Source organism: Oncorhynchus tshawytscha, unplaced genomic scaffold (assembly GCF_018296145.1).
Source record: "Oncorhynchus tshawytscha isolate Ot180627B unplaced genomic scaffold, Otsh_v2.0 Un_contig_10747_pilon_pilon, whole genome shotgun sequence".
Taxonomy (NCBI): domain Eukaryota; kingdom Metazoa; phylum Chordata; class Actinopteri; order Salmoniformes; family Salmonidae; genus Oncorhynchus; species Oncorhynchus tshawytscha.
The window spans coordinates 62,745-90,000 of record NW_024609025.1 but is presented as its reverse complement, the minus strand read 5'-3'; the positions used below and the strand labels follow the sequence as shown (position 1 = coordinate 90,000).

The 27,256-nt window shown below is 45.7% G+C and overlaps 1 protein-coding gene across 1 annotated transcript in view; it reads right to left on the bottom strand.

Annotated features, from left to right (window-relative positions):
- Positions 1 to 27,256, bottom strand: part of LOC121844125 (actin-binding LIM protein 3-like) — a gene marked incomplete at both ends in the record, with an annotated part of 67,400 nt that overhangs the window by 516 nt on the left and 39,628 nt on the right. The window contains 3 exons of the mRNA XM_042314033.1: positions 762 to 888; positions 3,043 to 3,155; positions 8,127 to 8,310. Of these exons, the coding sequence (XP_042169967.1) occupies positions 762 to 888; positions 3,043 to 3,155; positions 8,127 to 8,310 (424 nt within the window). The remainder of the gene's footprint in view (positions 1 to 761; positions 889 to 3,042; positions 3,156 to 8,126; positions 8,311 to 27,256) is intronic.

The following is a 27,256-nucleotide window of genomic DNA, read 5'->3' as shown; positions in this document are numbered from 1 at the left end:
CCACTATACTACTACTATACTACTAGTACTATACCACTGCTACTACCACTATACTACTAGTACTATACCACTACACTACTACTATACTACTAGTACTATACCACTGCTACTACCACTATACCACTAGTACTATACCACTACTACTACCACTATACTACTACTATACTACTAGTACTATACTACTGCTACTACCACTATACCACTAGTACTATACCACTATACTACTACTATATTACTAGTACTACTACTGTACTACTATCACCACACCACTTCTATTACCACTATACTACTAGTACTATTCCCACTGCTACTATACCACTATACTACTACTATACTACTAGTACTATACCACTGCTACTACCACTATACTAATATCATACTACTATACTGCTACTATACTACTACCACCATACCACTACTACTACCACTATACTACTACTATATTACTTCTACTACCACCATACTACTAATATGCTACTATACTACTAGTACTATACCACTACTACTACCACTATACTACTACTGTGCTACTATACTACTGGTACTATACCACTACTACCGCTATACTATTACTATACTACCAGTGCTATACCACTACTACTACCACTATACTACTAGTACGATACCATTACTACTATACAACTACTACTATTATATAAGTACTACTACTACTACTATACTACTAGTACTATACTACTAGTACTATGCTACTACTACTACTACTATACTGGTATTGTGATGTCACCACAGAGGTCACCTACTTGCTGATGTACTCCCCGGTCAGCACAGTGCCACAGGTCTGACACTTGAAGCAGCTGACATGCCACTGCTTCTCCAGGGCCAAGAGAGACTGGCCATGTTTGATCTCCTCCTTACAGCCTGCACAGTCTGGGAAGGAGGTAGAGCAAGAAAGAGACAGAGAGAGAGAGAGAGAACAGAGAGAACAGCGAATGAAAATAGAAGAGGACAAGAGGGGGAAAAACCCCCAACCTACCCCCCCAGAGAGAGTGATGGAGAGTCCTACTCCCCCCCAGAGAGAGTGATGGAGAGTCCTACTCCTCCCCCAGAGAGAGGGATGGAGAGTCCTACTGGAGAGTCCTCCCCCCCCCAGAGAGAGTGATGGAGAGTCCTACTCCTCCCCCCCCAGAGAGAGTGATGGAGAGTCCTACCCCCCCCAGAGAGAGTGATGGAGAGTCCTACTCCTCCCCCCCCCAGAGAGAGTGATGGAGAGTCCTACTCCTCCCCCAGAGAGAGGGATGGAGAGTCCTACTCCTCCCCCAGAGAGAGTGATGGAGAGTCCTACTCCTCCCCCAGAGAGAGTGATGGAGAGTCCTACTCCTCCCCCCCCAGAGAGAGTGATGGAGAGTCCTACTCCTCCCCCAGAGAGAGTGATGGAGAGTCCTACTCCTCCCCCAGAGAGTGATGGAGAGTCCTCCCCCCCCAGAGAGTACTCCTCCCCCCCCAGAGAGAGTGATGGAGAGTCCTACTCCTCCCCCAGAGAGTGATGGAGAGTCCTACTCCTCCCCCAGAGAGAGTGATGGAGAGTCCTACTCCTCCCCCCAGAGAGTGATGGAGAGTCCTACTCCTCCCCCAGAGAGAGTGATGGAGAGTCCTACTCCTCCCCCCAGAGAGAGTGATGGAGAGTCCTACTCCCCCCCCAGAGAGAGTGATGGAGAGTCCTACTCCTCCCCCAGAGAGAGTGATGGAGAGTCCTACTCCTCCCCCAGAGAGAGTGATGGAGAGTCCTACTCCTCCCCCCCAGAGAGAGGAGAGTGATGGAGAGTCCTACTCCTCCCCAGAGAGAGTGATGGAGAGTCCTACTCCTCCCCCAGAGAGAGTGATGGAGAGTCCTACTCCTCCCCCAGAGAGAGTGATGGAGAGTCCTACTCCTCCCCCAGAGAGAGTGATGGAGAGTCCTACTCCTCCCCCAGAGAGAGTGATGGAGAGTCCTACTCCTCCCCCCCCAGAGAGAGTGATGGAGAGTCCTACTCCTCCCCCAGAGAGAGTGATGGAGAGTCCTACTCCTCCCCCAGAGAGAGTGATGGAGAGTCCTACTCCTCCCCCCCTACTCCTCCCCCAGAGAGTGATGGAGAGTCCTACTCCTCCCCCAGAGAGAGTGATGGAGAGTCCTACTCCTCCCCCTCCCCCAGAGAGAGTGATGGAGAGTCCTACTCCTCCCCCCAGAGAGAGGATGGAGAGTCCTACTCCTCCCCCAGAGAGAGTGATGGAGAGTCCTACTCCTCCCCCCAGAGAGAGTGATGGAGAGTCCTACTCCCCCAGAGAGAGTGATGGAGAGTCCTACTCCCCCCCAGAGAGAGTGATGGAGAGTCCTACTCCTCCCCCAGAGAGAGTGATGGAGAGTCCTACTCCTCCCCCAGAGAGAGTGATGGAGAGTCCTACTCCTCCCCCCCAGAGAGAGTGATGGAGAGTCCTACTCCTCCCCCCCAGAGAGAGTGATGGAGAGTCCTACTCCTCCCCCCCAGAGAGTGATGGAGAGTCCTACTCCTCCCCCCAGAGAGAGTGATGGAGAGTCCTACTCCTCCCCCCCAGAGAGAGGGATGGAGAGTGCTACTCCTCCCCCAGAGAGAGGATGGAGAGTGCTACTGATCTGAGAACTGTGGAGTGCTGTAGCCTTGTCCTACGCGACCATCACTGTGCTGAGTGAGGATTGTGCTGTGACTTTAGTTGAGGTCCTGTGGTATAGATCCATTTCCCGGCCGTGTCATGTTGTGCGCCCAGTACGGAAGTAGAATTGTTTTGTTTGTTTACCTAGCCGTGGATATGATCACATCCAACTTCAAATGCAGCTCATGCAAGTTCACAGAACACATAATTAGACGGTTATATCATCTACAACATCTCAGATGTCATCAGACGATTGGTTACCGAGGAAGCTAGCAAGCCAGCGACGTAAAATATCTGCTACGGGGCTTTTTGATGTCGAGATGTCGAGACGTTCCAGTAATGCACGCGCATTACCGGAACGTGACATTTGATGGTTAACAGAGAAGGAGCACGTGACCCTCTGATCTAGAGACTTACGGCTGGGTCCGTGGATCTTGACCGGCGCGTTGCTGACTAGCGAATGGGAGCACTGCTGACAGACACACTTCTTCCCACAGAAGGTCACCCTGTCTCCGATAGGGAAAGGCTTTCTGAAAAACAAGCCACAGGAAGACCTCAGACATGTATTCTGCTCAACCCGAAGCCTCACAGTAGACACAATAACACTGTATGTATACTGTGTGTAATGGTAGCTAACATTATTTTACACAACTACACATTTTGTGTTTTGTAATTTTGCATAAAGTATCAATGTAGCACATGAGAGAGTGAGATGACATCAGAGGCCTGGCTTCTATTCTACTCACATTAACACCGATTAGAGTGCAACTCTCCATGCAGACGCGCACACACACACACGCACACGCACACACACACGCGCACACACACGCACACACACACACGCACGCACACACACACACACACACGCACACACACGCACACACACACACACGCACACGCGCACACACACACACACACACGCACACACACACACACACACACACGCACACACACACACACACACACACACACGCGCACACACACACACACACACGCGCACACACACACACACACACACACGCACGCACACACACGCGCACACACACACACACACACAGCACACACACACACGCACACACACACACACGCACGCACACACACGCGCACACACACACACACACACACAGTGGTTTCCGTGGTAATATCCAGTGACAGGAAGGAAGGCTCACAGACATGATGGGCCTGTGGACAGATACTGTGTCCTGCTACATAGCAAGCAGGCAGACAGGCAGGCAGGCAGGGGGATATCTGCTTGGCCACAGCAGCTTAACTGGGCCAGCAGGGGTGATCTTCAAGCTGAATATTGAAACCAACATATCGGCTGTGTGCCAAATGGCAACCTATTCCCTACATAGTGCACTACTTGTGACCAGGACCCTTAGGCCCATTTGGGGTATGGACACAGATGCTGTTTTAAAATTATATATATATATATATATTTAACCTTTATTTAACTAGGCATGTCAGTTAAGAACAAATTCTTATTATTATAATGACGGCTTACACTGGCCAAGCGCTAACAACGCTGGCCCAATTGCGCGCCGACCCTACAGGACTCCCAATCATGGCCGGATGTGATACAGCCTGGAATCAAACCAGGGTCTGTAGTGTAGCCTCTAGCACTGAGATGCAGTGCCTTAGACTGCTGCGCCACTCGGGAGCCCATGCTAAAGAGGAGGCAGTATGTTATGAACAATAGATAGTAGTGTTAAACATTCTTCTGTCAGCAAAACAGCATAGCCCTGCATATTGAGGTTTGGGAGAAGTCGGTGTGATCTGTGGTGGATGAGGAGTGTTTTAAGTGTGCTGACTACTGACTGCCCAGAACAGAATGTCTGCTCCTCTCCCACCATCAGCAGCTATGAGTCAGCATCTCTAGCAGGACAGGCAGCGATGGCAGGACCATCTGCGGTAAAGATTTGTGGCCCTTAAACCTGGACGACTCAGTACCAGCAGTCAATATAATGTATCGCTTCCTCTGTAACGGTTTTCTTGACTTGAAGGAGAGGCGGACCAAAGCACAGCGTGGTTATTTTGATTCATGTTTTAATAAAGCACTTCACATGAACAAACTAACAAAAACAAGAAACGTGAAAACCCAAAACAGTCCTATCTGGTGCAAACACAGAGACAGGAACAATCACCCACAAACACACAGTGACACCCAGGCTACCTAAGTATGATTCTCAATCAGAGACAACTAATGACACCTGCCTCTGATTGAGAACCATACTAGGCCGAAACATAGAAATACCCAAACCATAGAAAAACAAACATAGACTGCCCACCCCAACTCACGCCCTGACCATACTAAATAAATACAAAACAAAGGAAATAAAAGGTCAGAACGTGACATCCCCAGACAACTGATGGGGTTATATTCTCTATCACTTTGCAGATCACTGTCAAGCATCTTCCCAAATTACATCTCATAAGAGACATAACTCTATACTCCGTCAGGTCAGCATATAATAAATAGTATTAGAATACAGGGAACTATCAATTGTAAACAGTGGAAAATACATTAATTAACATACACATCTGTGCATAATGGGATATAAGCATGGTCATGTAAGCAGTAGTGCTATCAGCCTATCAAGGCCCTCAGTGTAGAGGTTACAGTGGGTCAGGCTCTAAACCCAACCCAGCCCTGGTGCCACCTGCTAGAAGGAATAGAAGGAACTCATGATGTTCTCAAGAAACAGACCAGTATAGAAGGAACTGTTCTCATGATGTTCTCAAGATGTTCTCAAGAAACAGACCAGTAGAGAAGGAACTCATGATGTTCTCAAGAAACAGACCAGTAGAGAAGGAACTGTTCTCATGATGTTCTCAAGAAATAGACCAGTATAGAAGGAACTGTTCTCATGATGTTCTCAAGAAACAGACCAGTAGAGAAGGAACTCATTATGTTCTCAAGAAACAGACCAGTAGAGAAGGAACTCATGATGTTCTCATGATGTTCTCAAGAAACAGACCAGTAGAGAAGGAACTGTTCTCATGATGTTCTCAAGAAACAGACCAGTAGAGAAGGAGCTGTTCTCATGATGTTCTCAAGAAACAGACCAGTAGAGAAGGAACTCATGATGTTCTCAAGAAACAGACCAGTAGAGAAGGAACTGATGATGTTCTCAAGAAATAGACCAGTATAGAAGGAACTCATTATGTTCTCAAGAAACAGACCAGTAGAGAAGGAACTCATGATGTTCTCATGTTCTCAAGAAACAGACCAGTAGAGAAGGAACTGTTCTCATGATGTTCTCAAGAAACAGACCAGTAGAGAAGGAGCTGTTCTCATGATGTTCTCAAGAAACAGACCAGTAGAGAAGGAACTGTTCTCATGATGTTCTCAAGAAACAGACCAGTAGAGAAGGAACTGTTCTCATGATGTTCTCAAGAAATAGACCAGTATAGAAGGAACTCATTATGTTCTCAAGAAACAGACCAGTAGAGAAGGAACTGATGTTCTCATGATGTTCTCAAGAAATAGACCAGTAGAGAAGGAACTGTTCTCATGATGTTCTCAAGAAACAGACCAGTAGAGAAGGAACTGTTCTCATGATGTTCTCAAGAAACAGACCAGTGAGAAGGAACTCATGATGTTCTCAAGAAACAGACCAGTAGAGAAGGAACTGTTCTCATGATGTTCTCAAGAAACAGACCAGTATAGAAGGAGCTGTTCTCATGATGTTCTCAAGAAACAGACCAGTATAGAAGGAACTGTTCTTATGATGTTCTCAAGAAACAGACCAGTATAGAAGGAACTGATGATGTTCTCAAGAACAGACCAGTATAGAAGGAGCTGTTCTCATGATGTTCTCAAGAAACAGACCAGTATAGAAGGAACTGTTCTTATGATGTTCTCAAGAAACAGACCAGTATAGAAGGAACTGATGATGTTCTCAAGAAACAGACCAGTATAGAAGGAACTGTTGTCATGGCACCCTCACCTCTACTGCCCCCACTACACTGACAGACTGAAACTCTTCAATCACTCTCTAAAAGACTCTGAAACAGTGACAGTAAACCACACAATCAGACGGAGGGCTTTCGACATTGTAATTCCTCAGAGCGCCTATTGGTAACTGCCAAAATAAAGGAAACATCAACATAAAGAGTCTTAATCGGGCGGTGGTCCACCACCAACCAGAACAGCTTCCGTGCACCTTAGCATAGATTCAAGTGTCTGGAACTCTATTGGAGGGATGCAACACCATTCTTCCATGAGAAATTCCATAATTTGGTGGTGGTGGAAAACGCTATCTCAGGCGATGCTCCAGAAACTCCCATAAGTTTTCACTTGGTTTGAGATGTGGTGACTGAGACGGCCATTTTATTTTATTTATTTAACTAGGCAAGTCAGTTAAGAACAAATTCTTATTTTCAATGACGGCCTAGGAACAGTGGGTTAACTTGCCTGTTCAGGGAAGAACGACAGATGTGTACCTTGTCAGCTCGGGGTTTGAACTTGCAACCTTCCAACGCTCTAACCACTAGGCTACCCTGCCGCCCGGCATAGGGCATATGGTTTACATCGTTATCTTGCTCATCAAACCATTCAGTGACCACTCCTGTGGATGGGGGCATAGTCATCCTATGGGGCATAGCCATGGTAGCCAAAATAATAGCCTGCCCAGCATTTTTATACATGATCCTAAGCATGATGGGAGGATAATTGCTTAATTACCTCAGGAACCACACCTACGTGGAAGCACCTGCTTTCCATTCAATGTACTTTGTATCCGTCATCCCTCACGTGTTTCCATTGTTTCTGCAGTTACCTGTAGATTCCCAACGTGACAAGTAGAAACAGGAGGCTGTCCTTTTCCCTTCTCTCAAGACAACTCCTCTCCTCACTGAACTGTTCCTTCTCTTGGAAGATACGATGAAACATCTGATCTGATGATCTGATGATCATTTCTTTGTTCTCTGAATATACCTGCATTCTCGTCTTGATCAATTTAATTCAACACTGATTAAATGCCTGCCTGCCTCCCAATAAAACAAATCGTTCACTAATTGTTGCCTCCATGGCCAAGTCAATAATTAATTCAAACATATATACATCCCAACGTTGTCCTCTCAGTCGTGTGCTTTTGACATGGCACTTACACTGAGAGATATGCATTAACTGGTTAGTGATGATCAATGTAGTGGATATGTATGTGTGTGTGTGTGTAGTGTGTGTGTGTGTGTGTGTGTGTGTGTGTGTAGTGTGTGTAGTGTGTGTGTGTGTAGGTGTAGTGTGTGTGTGTAGTGTGTGGGTGTGTGTGTAGTGTGTATGTGTGTGTGTGTGTGGGTGTGTGTGTAGTGTGTGTGTGTGTGTGTGTGTAGTGTGTGTGTGTTTGTAGTGTGTATATGTGTAGTGTGTGTGTGTGTGTAGTGTGTGTGTGTGTGTGTGTGTATGTGTAGTGTGTGTGTGTATGTATATGTGTAGTGTGTGTAGTATGTGTGTGTGTGTGTGTAGTGTGTGTGTGTATGTTTGGCCTCGCAGTACCTACCTGCACATGCTGCAGACAAAACACTTGGGGTGGTAGGTACGCCCCAGCGCAGAGACCACCTCCCCTGTGATGAAGTCTCCACAGCTGTCACACTTGGTGCCATAGAGGCGCTGGTAGTCCTCTGTACAGATGTACTCTCTTCCCTTCTGGAAAAAGCCTGAACGGGCCAGGTCACAGCCACACACTGGAGACACACAGAGACACACAGGTAAGATATTAGTGAAGAAAAGAGTAGAACAGATGTGAGATATTAAATTCGCTGGTCTAGAGTTAGTGAAGAAAAGAGTAGAACAGACGTGAGATATTAACATCGCTGGTCTAGAGTTAATGAAGAAAAGAGTAGAACAGACGCGAGATATTAACATCGCTGGTCTAGAGTTAATGAAGAAAAGAGTAGAACAGACGTGAGGTATTGACTTCGCTGGTCTAGAGTTAGTGAAGAAAAGAGTAGAACAGACGTGAGATATTAACATCGCTGGTCTAGAGTTAGTGAAGAAAAGAGTAGAACAGACGTGAGGTATTAACATCGCTGGTCTAGAGTTAGTGAAGAACAGAGTAGAACAGACATGAGATATTAACATCGCTGGTCTAGAGTTAGTGAAGAAAGAGTAGTAACAGAACAGGTGCAAGTGCTAATCAGGCTGTATATACAGTGTCTTGCGAAAGTATTCGGCCCCCTTGAACTTTGCGACCTTTTGCCACATTTCAGGCTTCAAACATAAAGATATAAAACTGTATTTTTTGTGAAGAATCAACAACAAGTGGGACACAATCATGAAGTGGAACGACATTTATTGTATATTTCAAACTTTTTAACAAATCAAAAACTGAAAAATTGGGCGTGCAAAATTATTCAGCCCCTTTACTTTCAGTGCATCAAACTCTCTCCAGAAGTTCAGTGAGGATCTCTGAATGATCCAATGTTGACCTAAATGACTAATGATGATAAATACAATCCACCTGTGTGTAAACAAGTCTCCGTATAAATGCACCTGCACTGTGATAGTCTCAGAGGTCCGTTAAAAGCGCAGAGAGCATCATGAAGAACAAGGAACACACCAGGCAGGTCCGAGATACTGTTGTGAAGAAGTTTAAAGCCGGATTTGGATACAAAAAGATTTCCCAAGCTTTAAACATCCCAAGGAGCACTGTGCAAGCGATAATAATGAGGGATGCTCAGTGTCTGTAGGCAGTGGTCGTGTAGAGGGCTTGACTGAGACTCTGAGGAGGAACAGGAACAATCGCAGGTACAGCACCCCCAACCCCAAACCTGCCCCTCAGGAGGAGTGAAACACGATTCTGTTCGCTGCTCGCTCCAATAACATCGGCTGGCAACAACACTCTGCAGCATCGACAGGACACACACATCCACCTGGGGCGCATCGCTACACACGCTGCCAGTCAGGGAGACAGCCACAGTGTGTGTGGGTGAGATCAGGGAAGAGCAATTTAACCACACTGGCCCTGTCCTCATTTTAACTTCAACACATTATTTGTATGATTCATGGGTACCACCTCTCCCACCCACATTGGGGACATTTGAATGAAGCACTAAAGAACACAGCTGGTGTTATTTCTACCAGCCATGGAAACAAACGAAATAAATTCAATGAAAATGAATCAATTACATGAAAATAAATCAAATGAAAATGAATCAATTACATGAAAATAAATCAAAAATGAAAATGAATCAATTAAACCTAAAGAAAGGGATATGTGAGCTAAAACAATAGATGATTTTGCACAACTGAGATTCTGTTACCATCACCTACCCCTGTAGGCCGTCTCGTCGTTGTTGGTAATCAAGCCTACCACTGTTGTGTCGTCCGCAAACTTGATGATTGAGTTGGAGGCGTGCGTGGCCACGCAGTCGTGGGTGAACAGGGAGTACAGGATAGGGCTCAGAACGCACCCTTGTGGGGCCCCAGTGTTGAGGATCAGCGGGGTGGAGATGTTGTTGCCTACCCTCACCACCTGGGGCGGCCCGTCAGGAAGTCCAGTACCCAGTTGCACAGGGCGGGGTCGAGACCCAGACCCAGCTTGATTACGAGCTTGGAGGGTACTATGGTGTTAAATGCCGAGCTGTAGTCGATGAACAGCATTCTCACATAGGTATTCCTCTTGTCCAGATGGGTTAGGGCAGTGTGCAGTGTGGTTGAGATTGCATCGTCTGTGGACCTATTTGGGCGGTAAGCAAGTGAGTGCTACGGGCGGTAGTCGTTTAGCTCAGTTACCTTAGCTTTCTTGGGAACAGGAACAATTGTGGCCCTCTTGAAGCATGTGGGAACAGCAGACTGGGATAGGGATTGATTGAATATGTCCGTAAACACACCAGCCAGCTGGTCTGCGCATGCTCTGAGGGCGCGGCTGGGGATGCCGTCTGGGCCTGCAGCCTTGCGAGGGTTAACACGTTTAAATGTTTTACTCACCTCGGCTGCAGTGAAGGAGAGGCCGCATGTTTTGGTTGCAGGCCGTGTCAGTGGCACTGTATTGTCCTCAAAGCGGGCAAAAAATGATTTAGTCTGCCTGGGAGCAAGACATCCTGGTCCGTGACGGGGCTGGTTTTATTTTTGTAATCCGTGATTGACTGTAGACCCTGCCACATACCTCTTGTTGAATTGAGATTCTACTCTCTATACTGACGCTTAGCTTGTTTGATTGCCTTGCGGAGGGAATAGCTACACTGTTTGTATTCGGTCATGTTTCTGGTCACCTTGCCCTGATTATAAGCAGTGGTTCGCGCTTTCAGTTTCACGCGAATGCTGCCATCAATCCACGGTTTCTGGTTTGGGAATGTTTTAATCGTTGCTATGGGAACGACATCTTCAACGCACGTTCTAATGAACTCGCACACCGAATCAGCGTATTGCAATACGAAACATATCCCAGTCCACGTGATGGAAGCAGTCTTGGAGTGTGGAATCAGATTGGTCGGACCAGCGTTGAACAGACCTCAGCGTGGGAGCTTCTTGTTTTAGTTTCTGCCTGTAGGCAGGGATCAACAAAATGGAGTCGTGGTCAGCTTTTCCGAAAGGAGGGCGGGGCAGGGCCTTATATGCGTTGCGGAAGTTAGAATAGCAGTGATCCAAGGTTTTGCCAGCCCTGGTTGCGCAATCGATATGCTGATACAATTTAGAGAGTCTTGTTTTCAGATTAGCCTTGTTAAAATCCCCAGCTACAATGAATGCAGCCTCAGGATGTATGGATTCCAGTTTGCAAAGAGTCAAATTAAGTTCGTTCAGAGCCATCGATGTGTCTGCTTGGGGGGGAATATATACGGCTGTGATTATAATCGAAGAGAATTCCCTTGGTAGATAATGCGGTCGACATTTGATTGTAAGGAATTCTAAATCAGGTGAACAGAAGGACTTGAGTTCCTGTATGCTTTTGTGACCACACCACGTCTCGTTAGCCATAAGGCATACGCCCCCGCCCCTCTTCTTACCAGAAAGATGTTTGTTTCTGTCGGTGCGAAGAAACCAGCTGGCTGCACCGACTCCGATAGCGTCTCTCCAGTGAGCCATGTTTCCGTGAAGCAAAGAACGTTACAGTCTCTGATGTCCCTCTGGAATGCTACCCTTGCTCGGATTTCATCAACCTTGTTGTCAAGAGACTGGACATTGGCGAGAAGTATACTGGGGAGTGGTGCACGCCCGTCTCCGGAGTCTGACCAGAAGACCGCTCATTTCTCTCTTTCACGAAGTCCTTTTTGGGGTCGTAGGCTGGTATCCATTCCGTTGTCCTGGGTGAAAGGCAGAACACAGGATCCGCTTCGCGAAAGTCATATTCTTGGTCGTACTGATGGCGAGTTGACGCTGATCTTATATTCAGTAGTTCTTCCCGACTGTATGTAATGAAACCTAAGATGACCTGGGGTACCAATGTTAGAAATAACACGTAAAAAAACAAAAAACTGCATAGTTTCCTAGGGACGCGAAGCGAGGCGGCCATCTCTGTCGGCGCCGGAAGTTCCAGGGCCCAGTTTGGGATACCCTGATCTGGACCATAGAAAATACAAGCATATAGTAGCCGACATCTGGAGACTATCAACAGTACTACAGTTAGTTACACTATTCCTCTAATTATACGAACACACTGACTCCTATTTGTCTCACTGATAAAACCTCACTGATCAAAGTGCCTGAGCCCCAGCCAGCGAAACAAATCACTGGCCATTCATGACCAGAGAAAAAGCCTTTGAAAGGCTAGCGGTGACATCTGCACACCCTACAGTTTATTCTCTCTATCTGGCCCAATGAATAATTAAGTTAGTCCATAAATAAATCAAAATAAAGACCACACTGCCTGCTGCTACCGTCTCCACGCCAAACGGATGCCAGGTCAGCCAGGAAAGGACCAGATGGGGGAGAAGGAGGAAGATGGGAGAGAGATTGTATTTATCAACAGCCAACAGACACAATTCAAATTTTCACACCGCAGGACAGGCCTGACAGCCCCCTCCACTCCACCCTTCTCCTCCCATCCCTTGGTAATGGCATGGCACGCAATTAGTCTTGATGGCCTTCTCAGTGGACCCAGAGATGGGCAGTTTTCTATGTATATGAAACTTATCATTCTGAGTATTTTGTGATTTGAATTACACTGAACTACACTCCAAATGTATTTTGCATTTTCAAAATATTGTAATTTGTATTTTCAATGCCTTTTTATATAGCGGTTCACATTTTTAAAATCAGAAGTCTGATAGCATTATGGTGTGATAAAAGTGTCTGCTAAATGAACTAAATATTAATGTATATGTCAAAATTAACAATTGCAAAGCATGCTGAGTATTATTCTAATGCGATCCACCCTGAAGAAATGCAGCGCTATTGGCAGACAAGCCTCACCAGGACCAGATAAGGAATGGTTGCCACCCCTCTGCAACCTCTGAGAAGAGAGAGAGATTTTTCAAGAAAGACACAAACCCTCCAACCCAAAAAGGCTGTGGTGTTGATAGTATCCTCAATGAAATTATGAAATATACAGACCACAAATTCCAATTGGCAATATTTAAACTCTTTAACATCATCCTTAGCTCTGGCATCTTCCACAATATTTGGAACCAAGGACTGATCACCCCAAGTAGACAAATTTGACCCCAATAACTACCGTGGGATATGTGTCAACAGCAACCTTGGGAAATCCTCTGCATTATCATAAACAGCAGACATTTCCTCAGTGAAAACAATGTACTGAACAAATGTCAAATTGGCTTTTTACCAAATTACCGTACAACAGACCATGTATTCACCCTGCACACCCCAATTGACAAACAAACAAACCAAAACAAAGGCAGTCTTCTCATGCTTTGTTGATTTCATAAAATCTATTGACTCAATTTGGCATGAGGGTCTGCTGTACAAATTGATGGAAAGTGGTGTTGGGGGAAAAATATACAACATTATAAAATCCATGTACACAAACAGTGTTTGGTTAAAATGTGCATTTTCTTTTTGAAAAAACAACAACATTTCTTTTAATTTCACTTTTGTTTATTATCTACTTCACTTGCTTTGGCAACATTAGCATATGTTTCCCAAGCCAATAAAGCACCTTGAATTGAATTGAGAGAAAGAGATACAGAGAGAGATCTTTTTTTAAATTGAACCTTTATTTAACTAGGCAAGTCAGTTAAGAACAAATTCTTATTTTCAATGATGGCCTAGGAACAGTGGGTTAACTGCCTGTTCAGGGCCAGAATAACAGATTTGTACCTTGTCAGCTGGGGGTTTGAACTTGCAACCTTCCAATTACTAGTCCACCACTCTAACCACTAGGCTACACTGCCAATACAGAGAAACAGAGAGAGAGATACAGAGATACAGAAAGAGAGAGAGATACAGAGAAACAGAGAGAGAGCTGAGGGGGAATCTAATACTGATCCAAGAGCAGTTATTTCTATGGTATAGGAGCTGCTTCAATGACTACTGTAGCTGAGGGGGAATCTAATACTGATCCAGGAGCAGTTATTTCTATGGTATAGGAGCTGCTTCCTGACTACTGTAGCTCCAGATAAGAGCTGTTACTGTGCTCGAGGCCTGCAAGTACAGGCCAGATACAAACGGATAAATAGAGTTTCATTAGTGACACTGTGAAAACACTCAGACAGAATGATTAACACAATACCACAGGGGAAAGAGGGAAAGGTGGAGAGGTGGAGAGAGGGAGAGAGAGAGAGAGGTGGAGAGAGGGACAGAGAGGGAAAGGTGGAGCGAGGGAGAGAGGGAGAGAAAGAGGGATAGGTGTAGAGAGGGAGAGAGAGGTGGAGAGGGACAGAGGGAGAGAAAGAGGGATAGGTATAGAGAGGGAGAGAGAGGTGGAAAGGGACAGAGGGGAAAGGTGGAGAGAGGGAGAGAGGGAAAGAGAGATAGGTGTAGAGAGGGAGAGAGAGGTGGAGAGGGGACAGAGGGAGAGAAAGAGGGATAGCTGTAGAGAGGGAGAGAGAGGTGGAGAGGGACAGAGGGAGAGAAAGAGGGATAGGTGTAGAGAGGGAGAGAGAGGTGGAGAGGGACAGAGGGAGAGAAAGGGGATAGCTGTAGAGAGGGTGAGAGAGGTGGAGAGGGACAGAGAGGGAAAGGTGGAGAGAGGGAGAGAGGGAGGGAGGTGCAGAGAGGGAAAGGGAGGAAAGAGGGATAGGTGCAGGGGGGTGAGGGAAAAAGAGAGGTGGAAAGAGGGAGAGAGGGACAGAGAGGGAAAGGTGGATCGAGGGAGAGTGAGGGAGAGGTGGGGAAAAGAGAGGTGGGGAAAAAGAGAGAGAGAGAGAGAGAGAAGAAAGAGGGAGGGGGAAAGAGAGAGAGAGGAGAGAAAGAGGGAGAGAGGGAGAGAAAGAGGGATAGGTGTAGAGAGGGAGAGAGAGAGAGAGAGAGGAGGAGAGGACAGAGAGGGAAAGGTGGAGCGAGGGAGAGGGAGGGAGAGGTGGAGAAAGAGAGAGAGAGGGGGAGAGAGCCAACATAGCCCACAGAGCCCCAGGACAGCAACACAATTAGACCCAACCAAATCATGAGAAAACACAAATAAAATTACTTGACACATTGGAAAGAATTAACAAAAAAAAAACAGAGCAAACTAGAATGCTATTTGGCCCTAAACAGAGAGAGTACACAGTGGCAGAATACCTGACCACTGTGACTGGCCCTAAACAGAGAGTACACAGTGGCAGAATACCTGACCACTGTGACTGACCCTAAACAGAGAGTACACAGTGGCAGAATACCTGACCACTGTGACTGACCCAAACGTAAAGAAAGCTTTGACTATGTACAGACTTAGTGAGCATAGCCCTGCTATTGAGAGAAGCCATCGAAGGCAGACCTGGCTCTCAAGAGAAAAAAGGCTATGTGCTCACTGCCTACAAAATGAGGTGGAAACTGAGCTGCACTTCCTAATCTCCTGCCAAATGTATTAGAGACACACACTTCACTCAGATTACACAAATCCACAAAGAATTAGAAAAAAATCCAATTTGATAAACTATCTAATGGGTGAAATACCACAGTGTGCCATCACAGCAGCAAGATGTGTGACCTGTTGCCACAAGAAAAGGGCAACCAGTGAAGAACAAACACCATATTTATTTTAAATAAAAACCCACATTTATGTTTATTTATTTTTACTTTTGTACTTTAACTATTTGCATATTGTTACAACACTGTATATAGACATATGACATTTGAAATGTCTTTATTCTTTTGGAACTTGTGTGAGTGTAATGTTTACTGTTAACTTTTTGTCTACCTCACTTGCTTTGGCAATGAAAACATATGTTTCCCATGCCAACAAAGCCCTTTGAATTAAATTGATAGAGGAGAGAGGGGGGGGGGGCAGAGAGGAAAGAGAGAGATCCAGGGGTCTACATTTATATTTGTGTTGACAATGAAAATCATCAGTCATCTACTCAGCCTAGGAGACTAGTCGGTCATCTAGTCAGCCTAGGAGAGTAGTCAGTCATCTAGTCAGCCTAGGGGAGTAGCCAGTCATCTAGTCAGCCTAGGGGAGTAGTCAGTCATCTACTCAGCCTAGGAGACTAGTCAGTCATCTACTCAGCCTAGGAGACTAGTCAGTCATCTACTCAGCCTAGGAGACTAGTCAGTCATCTACTCAGCCTAGGAGACTAGTCAGTCATCTATCTACTCAGCCTAGGAGACTAGTCAGTCATCTACTCAGCCTAGGGACTAGTCAGTAATAGGAGACAGTCATCTACTCAGCCTAGGGGTAGTAACTCAGCCTCATCTACTCAGCCTAGGAGAGCAGCTACAGACTAGTGGTGGTGTTTTGGGTTGAGTGCATTTTACATGTACACTCTTCAGCAGATGCTCTTATCTAGAGCCATTTACAGTAGTATGTCCAGCCCTTTACAGTAATATCTACATCCCTTTACAGTAGTATCTCCAGCCCTTTACAGTAGTATTTAAAGCCCTTTACAGTAGTATCTACAGCCCTTTACAGTAGTATCTACAGCTCTTACAGTAGTATCTACAGCCCTTTACAGTAGTATCTAGAGCCCCTTTACAGTAATATCTACAGCCCCTTACAGTAATATCTACAGCCCCTTACAGTAGTATCTACAGCCCCTTACAGTAGTATCTAGCCCCTAGTAATATCTACAGCCCCTTACAGTAGTATCTACAGCCCCTTTACAGTAGTATCTACAGCCCCTTACAGTAGTATCTACAGCCCCTTACAGTAGTATCTACAGCCCCTTACAGTAATATCTACAGCCCCTTACAGTAGTATCTACAGCCCCTTATAGTATCTACAGCCCCTTACAGTAGTATCTACAGCCCCTTTACAGTAGTATCTACAGCCCCTTATAGTAGTATCTACAGCCCCTTTACAGTAGTATCTACAGCCCCTTTACTAGCCCCTTTATAGTAGTATCTACAGCCCATTACAGTAGTATCTACAGCCCCTTTAGTAGTATCTACAGCCCCTTTCTAATATCTAAAGCCCCTTACAGTAGTGAGTGCATTCATGTTCACATTTATTTTAGTACTGGTCCCCTGTGGGAATCAAACACATAAAAGTGTTGCAAGGTCTATAGGCACGATCTCTCCTCCGCATTATTCCTCTCCTGTCGCCGCCCAGCCGTGGCTGAAATGCCAGCCTGACCTTTCCCCAAAAGCCATTGGGTGTGTGAGTGCCATGCCGCCTGCCACAGATAATTTAGTTCCCCTCCGCTCCTCCGCTGCCTGACGTCAGATTATCCCTTTGATCTGTGTTCGACTCAGGATGTTGTAGAAGTATGTGGGAAACCAAACCAGTCAGCACTGAGGGAGGGAGGGAGGGAGGGTGAAGAAGTAGAGAGAGATAGAGGGGTAGAGAGGGAGAAGAAGTAGAGAGAGGTAGAGGGTAGAGAGGGAGAAGAAGTAGAGAGAGGTAGAGGGGTAGAGAGGGAGAAGAAGTAGAGAGAGATAGAGGGGTAGAGAGGGAGAAGAAGTAGAGAGAGGTAGAGGGGTAGAGAGGGGTAGAGAGGGAGAGAGAGAGGGAGGTAGGGAGGGAGAGGGGGAGAGAGGGGTAGGGGGGAGAGGAGAGAGAGAGGGAGAAGAAGTAGAGAGAGGAGGGGTAGAGAGGAGAAGAGGGGGAGAGGTAGAGGGGTAGAGAGGAGGGGAGAGAGAGGTAGAGGGGGTAGAGAGGGAGAAGAAGTAGAGAGAGGTAGAGGGGTAGAGAGGGAGAAGAAGTAGAGAGAGGTAGAGGGGTAGAGAGGGAGAAGAAGTAGAGAGAGGTAGAGGGGTAGAGAGGGAGAAGAAGTAGAGAGAGGTAGAGGGGTAGAGAGGGAGAAGAAGTAGAGAGAGGTAGAGGGGTAGAGAGGGGTAGAGAGGGAGAGAGAGAGGGAGGTAGAGAGGGAGAGAGGGGGAGAGAGGGGAGAGAGGGGGAGAGAGAGAGGGGGGTAGAGAGGGAGAAGAAGTAGAGAGAGATAGAGGGGTAGAGAGGGAGAAGAAGTAGAGAGAGGTAGAGGGGTAGAGAGGGAGAAGAAGTAGAGAGAGGTAAAAGGGGTAGAGAGGGAGAAGAAGTAGAGAGAGAGAGAGGGTAGAGAGGGGTAGAGAGGGAGAGAGAGAGGTAGAGGTAGAGAGGGAGAGAGAGGATGGAGGGGTAGAGAGGGGTAGAGAGGAGGGAGGGAGGTAGAGAGGGAGAGAGGGGGAGAGGGAGAGAGGGGGAGAGAGAGAGAGGGGGTAGAGAGGGAGAAGAAGAGAGAGAGATAGAGGGGTAGAGAGGAGAAGAAGTAGAGAGAGGTAGAGGGGGGTAGAGGGGAGAAGAAGTAGAGAGAGGTAGAGGGGTAAGAGAGGGAGAAGAAGTAGAGAGAGGTAGATATTTTTTTTTTTTTAAATAAAAAGAAGTAGAGAGTAAAATAGATAGTGGGTGGGTAATGAAAAACAGATATTGAATGGTATATTTTCAAGGAGTCAGCGTAAATCTAGTTTTACTTTCAATTTACAACACAGCAATAGATGACTGGATAAATGAATCACATAAAGTTGTCTGGCCAATACCTGCATACAGGTGAGTTGACCCTTCCTTAGACAATGGGCTGTATAATCCTAAAAGCTCAGTTCCCAGAGTGGTTCTAAACCTGTTCACATTTTTTACTCATTTTATTTTATTTAACCCTTCTTTTATCAGGTAAGTTGACTGAGAACACATTCTCATTTACAGCAAAGACCTGGGGAGTAGTTACAGGGGAGAGGAATGAGCCAGTTGGAAGCTGGGGATGATTAAGGGGCCGTGGTGGAATTTAGCCAGGACACCAGGGTTAACACCCCTACTCTTACAATAAGTGCCATGGGATCTTTTAGTGACCACGGAGAGTCAGGACACCCGTTTAACATCCCATCTGAAAGACGGCACTGCGGCATTAGAATCTTTATTTTGACCAGAGGAAAGAGTCCTTCCTTCTGGCCTTCCAACACTCCTTCCAGCAGCATCTGGTCTTTCATCCAGGGATCAATCAGGACACAGACTAACTCAGGTTCTAAACCTGTTCTAAACCCAGACTAACTCCGGTTCTAAACCTGTTCTAAACCCAGACTAACTCAGGTTCTAAACCTGTTCTAAACCCAGACTAACTCTGGTTCTAAACCTGGATTCTCAGTTACAGGGGGGAGAGGAATGAGCTAAATTCAGACTAACGTGGTTCTAAACCTGTTCTAAACCCAGACAACCAGGTTCTAAACCTGTTCTAAATTCAGATAACGTGGTTCTAAACCTGTTCTAAACCCAGACTAACACAGGTTCTAAACCTGTTCTAAACCCAGACAACTCGGTTCTAAACCTGTTCTAAACCAGACTAACTCTGGTTCTAAACCTGTTCTAAACCCAGATTAACTTCCAGTTCTATACCTGTTCTAAATTCAGACTAACGCAGGTTCTAAACCTGTTCTAAACCCAGACTAACTCAGGTTCTAAACCTGTTCTAAACCCAGACTAACGCAGGTTCTAAACCTGTTCTAAATTCAGACTAACGCAGGTTCTAAACCTGTTCTAAACCCAGACTAACACAGGTTCTAAACCTGTTCTAAATTCAGACAGACTCTGGTTCTATACCTGTTCTAAACCCAGACTAACTCTGGTTCTAAACCTGTTCTAAACCCAGATTAACTCCAGTTCTATACCTGTTCTAAACCCAGACTAACACAGGTTCTAAACCTGTTCTAAACCCAGACTAACACAGGTTCTAAACCTGTTCTAAACCCAGACGAACGCAGGTTCTAAACCTGTTCTAAATTCAGACTAACGCAGGTTCTAAACCTGTTCTAAACTCCAGACTAACACAGGTTCTAAACCTGTTCTAAATTCAGACAGACTCCGGTTCTATACCTGTTCTAAACCCAGACTAACTCTGGTTCTAAACCTGTTCTAAACCCAGATTAACTCCAGTTATATACCTGTTCTAAACCCAGACTAACACAGGTTCTAAACCTGTTCTAAACCCAGACTAACACAGGTTCTAAACCTGTTCTAAACCCCAGACTAACACAGGTTCTAAACCTGTTCTAAACCCAGACTAAACCTGTTTTAAATTCAGACAGACTCAGGTTCTATACCTGCTCTAAACTCAGACTAACTCAGGTTCTAAACCTGTTCTAAACCCAGACTAACACAGGTTCTAAACCTGTTTTAAATTCAGACTAACTCAGGTTCTAAACCTGTTCTAAACCTGTTCTAAACCTGTTCTAAACCCAGGATTAACTCAGGTTCTAAACCTGTTTTAAATTCAGACAGACTCAGGTGCTGAGCCTGTTCTAAACCCAGACTAACTCAGGTTCTAAACCTGTTCTAAACCTGTTCTAAACCTGTTCTAAACCTGTTCTAAACCCAGGATTAACTCAGGTTCTAAACCTGTTTTAAATTCAGACAGACTCAGGTGCTGAGCCTGTTCTAAACCCAGACTAACTCAGGTTCTAAACCTGTTCTAAACCCAGACAGACTCAGGTTCTGAGCCTTCGAACATGAGCTTCAGCAGCGGAACACCAGCAGAGAAAGGTAAGTGCTGTTGATACTCCCCTCATATCTGAACTAGAGGCACTGTGGCTCTACCACCTGGGCTCCTGTAAAGCCACGCGCAGGCCTGTAGTGTCTAGTGTAACAAGCACTTTACAAGCCCCTGGAGAGGTACTGTATACTCCGCAGGATCTGAATTACAGCTATCACCAGGAGAAGAAGAAAAGCTAAGTGTCTGTGTCACTTTGAGCTGGGAAGATGGTGAAGGGACTGCCAGAGAGCTGAGAGTTGCCTTTATCGTCCTGATCAGCTTTCTTCTATTTGTGAGGAAAATGCCTGATTGTCAGATGAGGCTGTGAATGATATAAGCACCGTTTAGCACCTGGATTCCTGATTTCATTACAACCTGAGGCAATCCTATTTCTCACTTCCTAGTGAATCAACAGTTTAGACTAGATAGTCAGCACTTCTATTTAGTATAAAGAGTTGATCTAATGGATCTATTTTCCAGGAACCCAGCGAGTCAATGGTCAGGTGGACAGAAAAAGCTTCAATAGAGATGACATCTCCTTGGAGTTCAGACTTGTCAATATCAGGGAATTGTGTTACGTCTGCACTTCACAGCCAGATCAGAATGCCATCTCTCTATCTAGCACACTGTCCAGTCCAGGCCTGTTATGTTAACCCTGCACTGGGTTAGCTGTGGACTCTGGACGGTAATGGAGTAGGCAGTGAAGTCTGGACACAGTCTGTGTGCTAGGTTCCAATAGGTGTGTTGACCTATCCTCAGCATTAAAACAACCATCTACACTGACCCATCACCAGACACAAAAAATGTGCATCCCAAATTGCACCTTAATCCTGATATGGTGCACTACTTTTGACCAGAGCCTTAATCAAAAGTAGTGCACTACAAAGGTAACATGGAACCATTTGAGACTCAGACAGAACCAGCTAGTGAGACGAAGATCATTGCATCTAATGAGATCTGTGAGATGATGAGATGGCTGATCATTATGTCTGCCAGCCTTCTAACTGCAGAGGCTGAGGTGCAAATAGAACTTCACTGCATCATTATCCGTCTGATGGGAGAGGATAGACACAGGCTAGACCTCTTTAGCATTCAACATATGTAAGGGTCACGCTTATGATGACCTAATAGAGGGAAAAGTGAATGACGGCTTAACTATTCAACAAGGATTTTGCTCAGTAGGCAAACAGGTGCATGATGTCAGATTCCCACAATGCACTTCCCCAGTCATAGGATGCCTTCACATTCCCAAACAGAGAGCACCAGCAGTCACTAATCCCACCTGTCTGTCTGTGTCAGTTTGGTATGCAGGGACAGATTTTGTGTTGCACAGGTCACACACACACACTTCACCATGTTGGCTCCTCAGTCCTTTCAACCTGAACAGCCATATAGTGTCATATTGGGCTATGTACTGTAGTTTCAGTTAATTTTGTCTCTGTGGTCCTCTCCAGTCAGTGTTAACATTTCACTGATCCTCTCAATGCAATACTTTTCCAACATATTTCATCTTTTGTCTATTTTTCAAAATATTCTTCTAGCAGTCAGAGGAGATAAAGAGGACAAGGACAGACAACAGTAGTACAGTACATTTAGAAAACACAGTGTTTGTTTTACCTTTATTTAACTAGGCAAGTCAGTTAAGAACAAATTCTTATTTTCAATGACAGCCTAGGAACAGTGGGTTAACTGCCTGTTCAGGGGCAGAACGACAGATTTGTACCTTGTCAGCTCAGGGGGTTTGACTTGCAACCTTCTGGTTACCAGTCCAATGCTCTAACCACTAGGCTGTGACTGTATCTAGAACCTAAAAGAGTTCTTTGGCTGTCCACATAGGATAACACTTTTTGGTTCCAGGGAGAACCCTATTTGGTTCCATATAAAACCGTTTCCACAGAGGGTTCTACATGGAACCCAACAGGGTTCTACATGGAACCAAACAGGGTTTTACCTGGAATCAAAAAAAATTATCCCGAGTGGTGCAGTGGTCTAAGGCACTGCATCTCAGTGCTAGCTGTGCCACTAGAGATTCTGGGATCGAGTCCAGGCTCTGTCGCAGACGGCCGTGACCGGGAGACCCATGGGGCGGCGCACAATTGGCCGGCAGGGATGTCCTTGTCCCATCGCGCACTAGCGACTCCTGTGGCGGGCTGAGCGCAGTGCACGCTGACACGGTCGCCAGGTGTACAGTGTTTCCTCCGAGACATTGGTACGGCTGGCTTCCAGCTTAAGTGGGCGTTGTGTCAAGAAGCAGTGTGGCTTGGTTGGGTTGTGTTTCAGAGGACGCAAGGCTCTCGACCTTCGCCTCTCCAGAGTCCGTACGGGAGTTGCAGCGATGAGACAAGACTGTTTTTTGTTTTTTTGGTGGAAATATTGAGTCAAATATTTGCACCGATACCGGAACTTGTAGATTCAGACTTTATTATAAATTAACAGAGCAACAAAATATATATATTTCACCTTTATTTAACCAGGTAGGCTAGTTAAGAACAAGTTCTCATTTGCAACTGCGACCTGGCCAAGATAAAGCAAAGCAGTTCGACACATACAACAACACAGAGTTACACATGGAATAAACAAACATACAATCAATAATACAGTAGGAAAATCTATATACAGTGTGTGCAAATGAGGTAGGATAAGGGAGGTAAGGCAATAAATAGGCCATGGTGGCAAAGTTATTACAATATAGCAATTAAAAACTGGAATTAAAAACTGGAATTGTAGGATGTGAAGAGGATGAATGTGCAAGTTGAGATACTGGGGTGCAAAGGAGCAAGACAAATAAACAAATAAATAAATAAATACAGTATGGGGATGAGGTAGATTGAATGGGCTATTTACAGATGAGCTATGTACAGGTGCAGTGATCTGTGAGCTGCTCTGACAGCTGGTGCTTAAAGCTAGTGAGGGAGGTAAGAGTCTCCAGCTTCAGAGATTTTTGCAGTTTGTTCCAGTCATTGGCAGCAGAGAACTGGAAGGAGAGGTGGCCAGAGGAAGAATTGGCTTTGGGGGTGACCAGTGAGATATACCTGCTGGAGCACGTGCTACGGGTGGGTGCTGCTATGGTGACCAGTGAGCTGAGATAAGGTGGGGCTTTACCTAGCAGAGACTTGTAGATGACCTGGAGCCAATGGGTTTGGCGACGAGTATGAAGCGAGGGCCAGCCAACGAGAGCATACATGTCGCAGTGGTGGGTAGTATATGGGGCTTTGGTGACAAAAATGGATGGCACTGTGATAGACTGCATCCAGTTTGTTGAGTAGAGAGTTGGAGGCAATTTTGTAAATGACATTGCCGAAGTCGAGCATCGGTAGGATGGTCAGTTTTACGAGGGTATGTTTGGCAGCATGAGTGAAGGAAGCTTTGTTGCAAAATAGGAAGCCGATTCTAGATTTAATTTTGAATTGGAGATGTTTAATGTGAGTCTGGAAGGAGAGTTTACAGTCTAACCAGAAACCTAGGTATTTGTAGTTGTCCACATAAGTCAGAACTGTCAAGAGTAGTGATGTTGGACGGCCGGACAGGTGCGGGCAGCGAACGGTTGAAGAGCATGCATTTAGTTTACTTGCATTTAGGAGAGTTGTATGGCATTGAAAATCATCTGGAGGTTAGTTAACACAGTGTCCAAAGAAGGGCCAGAGGTATACAGAATGGTGTCGTCTGCGGAGAGGTGGATCAAATAATCACCAGCAGCGAGAGAGACATCATTGATGTATACAGGGAAGAGAGTCGGCCCGAGAATTGAACCCTGTGGCACCCCCATAGAGACTGTCAGAGGTCCTCCGATTTGACACACAGAACTCTATCGGAGAAGTAGTTGGTGAACCAAGCGAGGCAATCATTCGAGAAACCAAGGCTGCTGAGTCTGCCAATGACAATGCGGTAATTGACAGAGTCGAAAGCCTTGGCCAGGTCGATGAACACGGCTGCACAGTAATGTCTCTTATCAATGGCAGTTATGATATCATTTAGGACCTTGAGCGTGGCTGCGGTGCACCCATGACCAGCTCTGAAACCAGATTGCATAGCGGAGAAGGTACAGTGAGATTCGAAATGGTCGGTAATCTGTTTGTTAACTTGGCTTTCAAAGACCTTAGAAAGGCAGGGTACAATAGATATAGGTCTGGAGCAGTTTGGATCTAGAGTGTCTCCCCCTTTGAAGAGGGGGATGACCGCGGCAGCTTTCCAATCTATGGGAATCTCATACGATACGAAAGAGAGGTTGAACAGGCTAGTAATAGGGGTTGCAACTATTTCGGCAGATAATTTTAGAAAGAGAGGGTCCAGATTGTCTAGCCCGGCTGATTTGTAGGGGTCCAGATTTTGCAGCTCTTTCAGAACATCAGCTATATGGATTCGGGTGAAGGAGAAGTAGGGGAGGTTTGGGCGATATGCTGTGGGGAGCACAGGGCTGTTGACCGGGGTAGGGGTAGCCAGGTGGAAAGCATGGCCAACCATAGAAAAATGCTTATTGAAATTCTCAATTATCGTGGATTTATCTGTGGTAACAGTGTTTCCTAGCCTCAGTGCAGTGGGCAGCTTATTCTCCGTGGACTTTACAGTGTCCCAGAACTTTTTGAGTTAGTATTACAGGATTCAAATTTCTGTTTGAAAAAGCTAGTCTTTGCTTTCCTAACTGCCTGTGTATATTTGTTCCTAACTTCCTGAAAAGTTGCATATCACGGGGGGTGGGGGGGGGCTATTTGATGCTAATGCAGAACGCCACAGGATGTTTTTGTGCTGGTCAAGGGCAGTCAGGTATGGAGTGAAGCAAGGGCTATATCTGTTCCTGGTTCTACATTTTTTGAATGGAGCATGCTTATTTAAGATGGTGAAGAAGGCACTTTTAAAGAATAGCCAGGCATCCTCTACCAACGGGATGAGGTCAATGTCATTCCAGGATACCCCGGTGTCACACCCTGACCATAGTTTGCTTTGTATGTTTCTATGTTTTGTTTGTTCAGGGTGTGATCTGAGTGGGCATTCTATGTTGGATGTCTAGTTTGTCTGTTTCTATGTTTTGTTTGGTCAGGGTGTGATCTGAGTGGGCATTCTATGTTGGATGTCTAGTTTGTCTGTTTCTATGTTTTGTTTGGTCAGGGTGTGATCTGAGTGGGCATTCTATGTTGGATGTCTAGTTTGTCTGTTTCTATGTTTTGTTTGGTCAGGGTGTGATCTGAGTGGGCATTCTATGTTGGATGTCTAGTTTGTCTGTTTCTATGTTTTGTTTGGTCAGGTGTGATCTGATATGGTTCTCAATCAGAGGCAGGTGTCTAGTTTATCTGTTTCTGTGTTTGGCTGATCAATGAGGCAGGTGTTAGTTGTTGTCTCTGAAACCATATTTAGGTAACCTGTTTTGTCATTGTGGGTTGTGGGTGATTGTCTATGTTAGTTGCTTGTGTCAGCACAATTCTCATTATAGCTTCACGGTCGTTATTGGTTTGTATTCAGTGTTCAGTGATTTAATCTTTAATTAAAAAATCATCATGAACACATACCACGCTGCATCTTGAGTTTTTCTCCATGAATACCATGAAATTGGGGAGAAAAAGGAGGTAAAAAAATAAGTAAATGAAATAAAAAATGCGTTCTCCTACAGGGACAGGGGAAGAAGAAACCTTTTCTCTAAGAGTCTTCGTTAAAGGCCCAGTGCAGTCAAAAACATGATTTCCTGTGTTTTATATATACTTCTACACTATGAGGTTGGAATAATACTGTGAACTGTAAGAGCTGTTTGAAAAGACGGCCTGAAATGTCAGCCTGTTTTGGTGGGATGGAGTTTTGGCCTACCTGGTGACATTACCAGGCAGTAAATGGGTTAATAGACCAATAAGAAAGAGAGTTCCAAAGCTCACAGCTAGTTTCCAGTTTCCCCCTCATCACTCAGACCAGTCCCAGACAGTCCTAGATAAATTATTGTTTGAGAAATTGCTCTTTGCTAAGAAGCTATTTGTGTTTCTTGGTACTTTTTGGTACTTAATTGTTACCCAGAAATGATTTGATATTGAGATGAAAACGGCTCTGCTCCTGCTGAGCAGTAAGGGATAATCCTGGCCATCTCTCCCCAATATGGGAGCATCATGCCAGGCTAGCCAGGCCTGGCTGTAACACACACAGAGCACCAGACATGCTGGCGCTAAAAACCTCTCTCCCTGGCTTGGTGATAACAAACATGGGGCCACCAGGGAGTTGCCATGGGAACAGAACCCCCCCTATTCACCAGATCGATCTCCCTCCCTTTGCAGCCAGGAAAAGTCTCCACCAATCACTAACTGTGAATGTCGCATACGTTACACGCCAATCAAATTTAACCATGGAAGTTAAAATGTAGCCGGAGATGATGACGCTGTGGCATATTGTAGGCGGTTGTTTGAGGTCAGAGCTACCCACCACCCCTGGGCTAGGACTGACCCTGCAGGCCAGAGGGGACACTCAGAGGGGACACCCAGAGGGGCTTGCAGGAGGCCGAGGGTGGGAGCGTGGAGTCAAGAGGTACAGTATCTTACCTCTGACCTGCCAGTCCCTATCTGTCTAACATTCCTCCCTCAGACCAAACCCTGATATTCCAGCCTACACAGCCTCAGTGGGAGGGAAGGAGGGAGGGAGGGAGAGAGGGAGGGAGGGACAGTATCTTACCTCTGACCTGCCAGTCCCTATC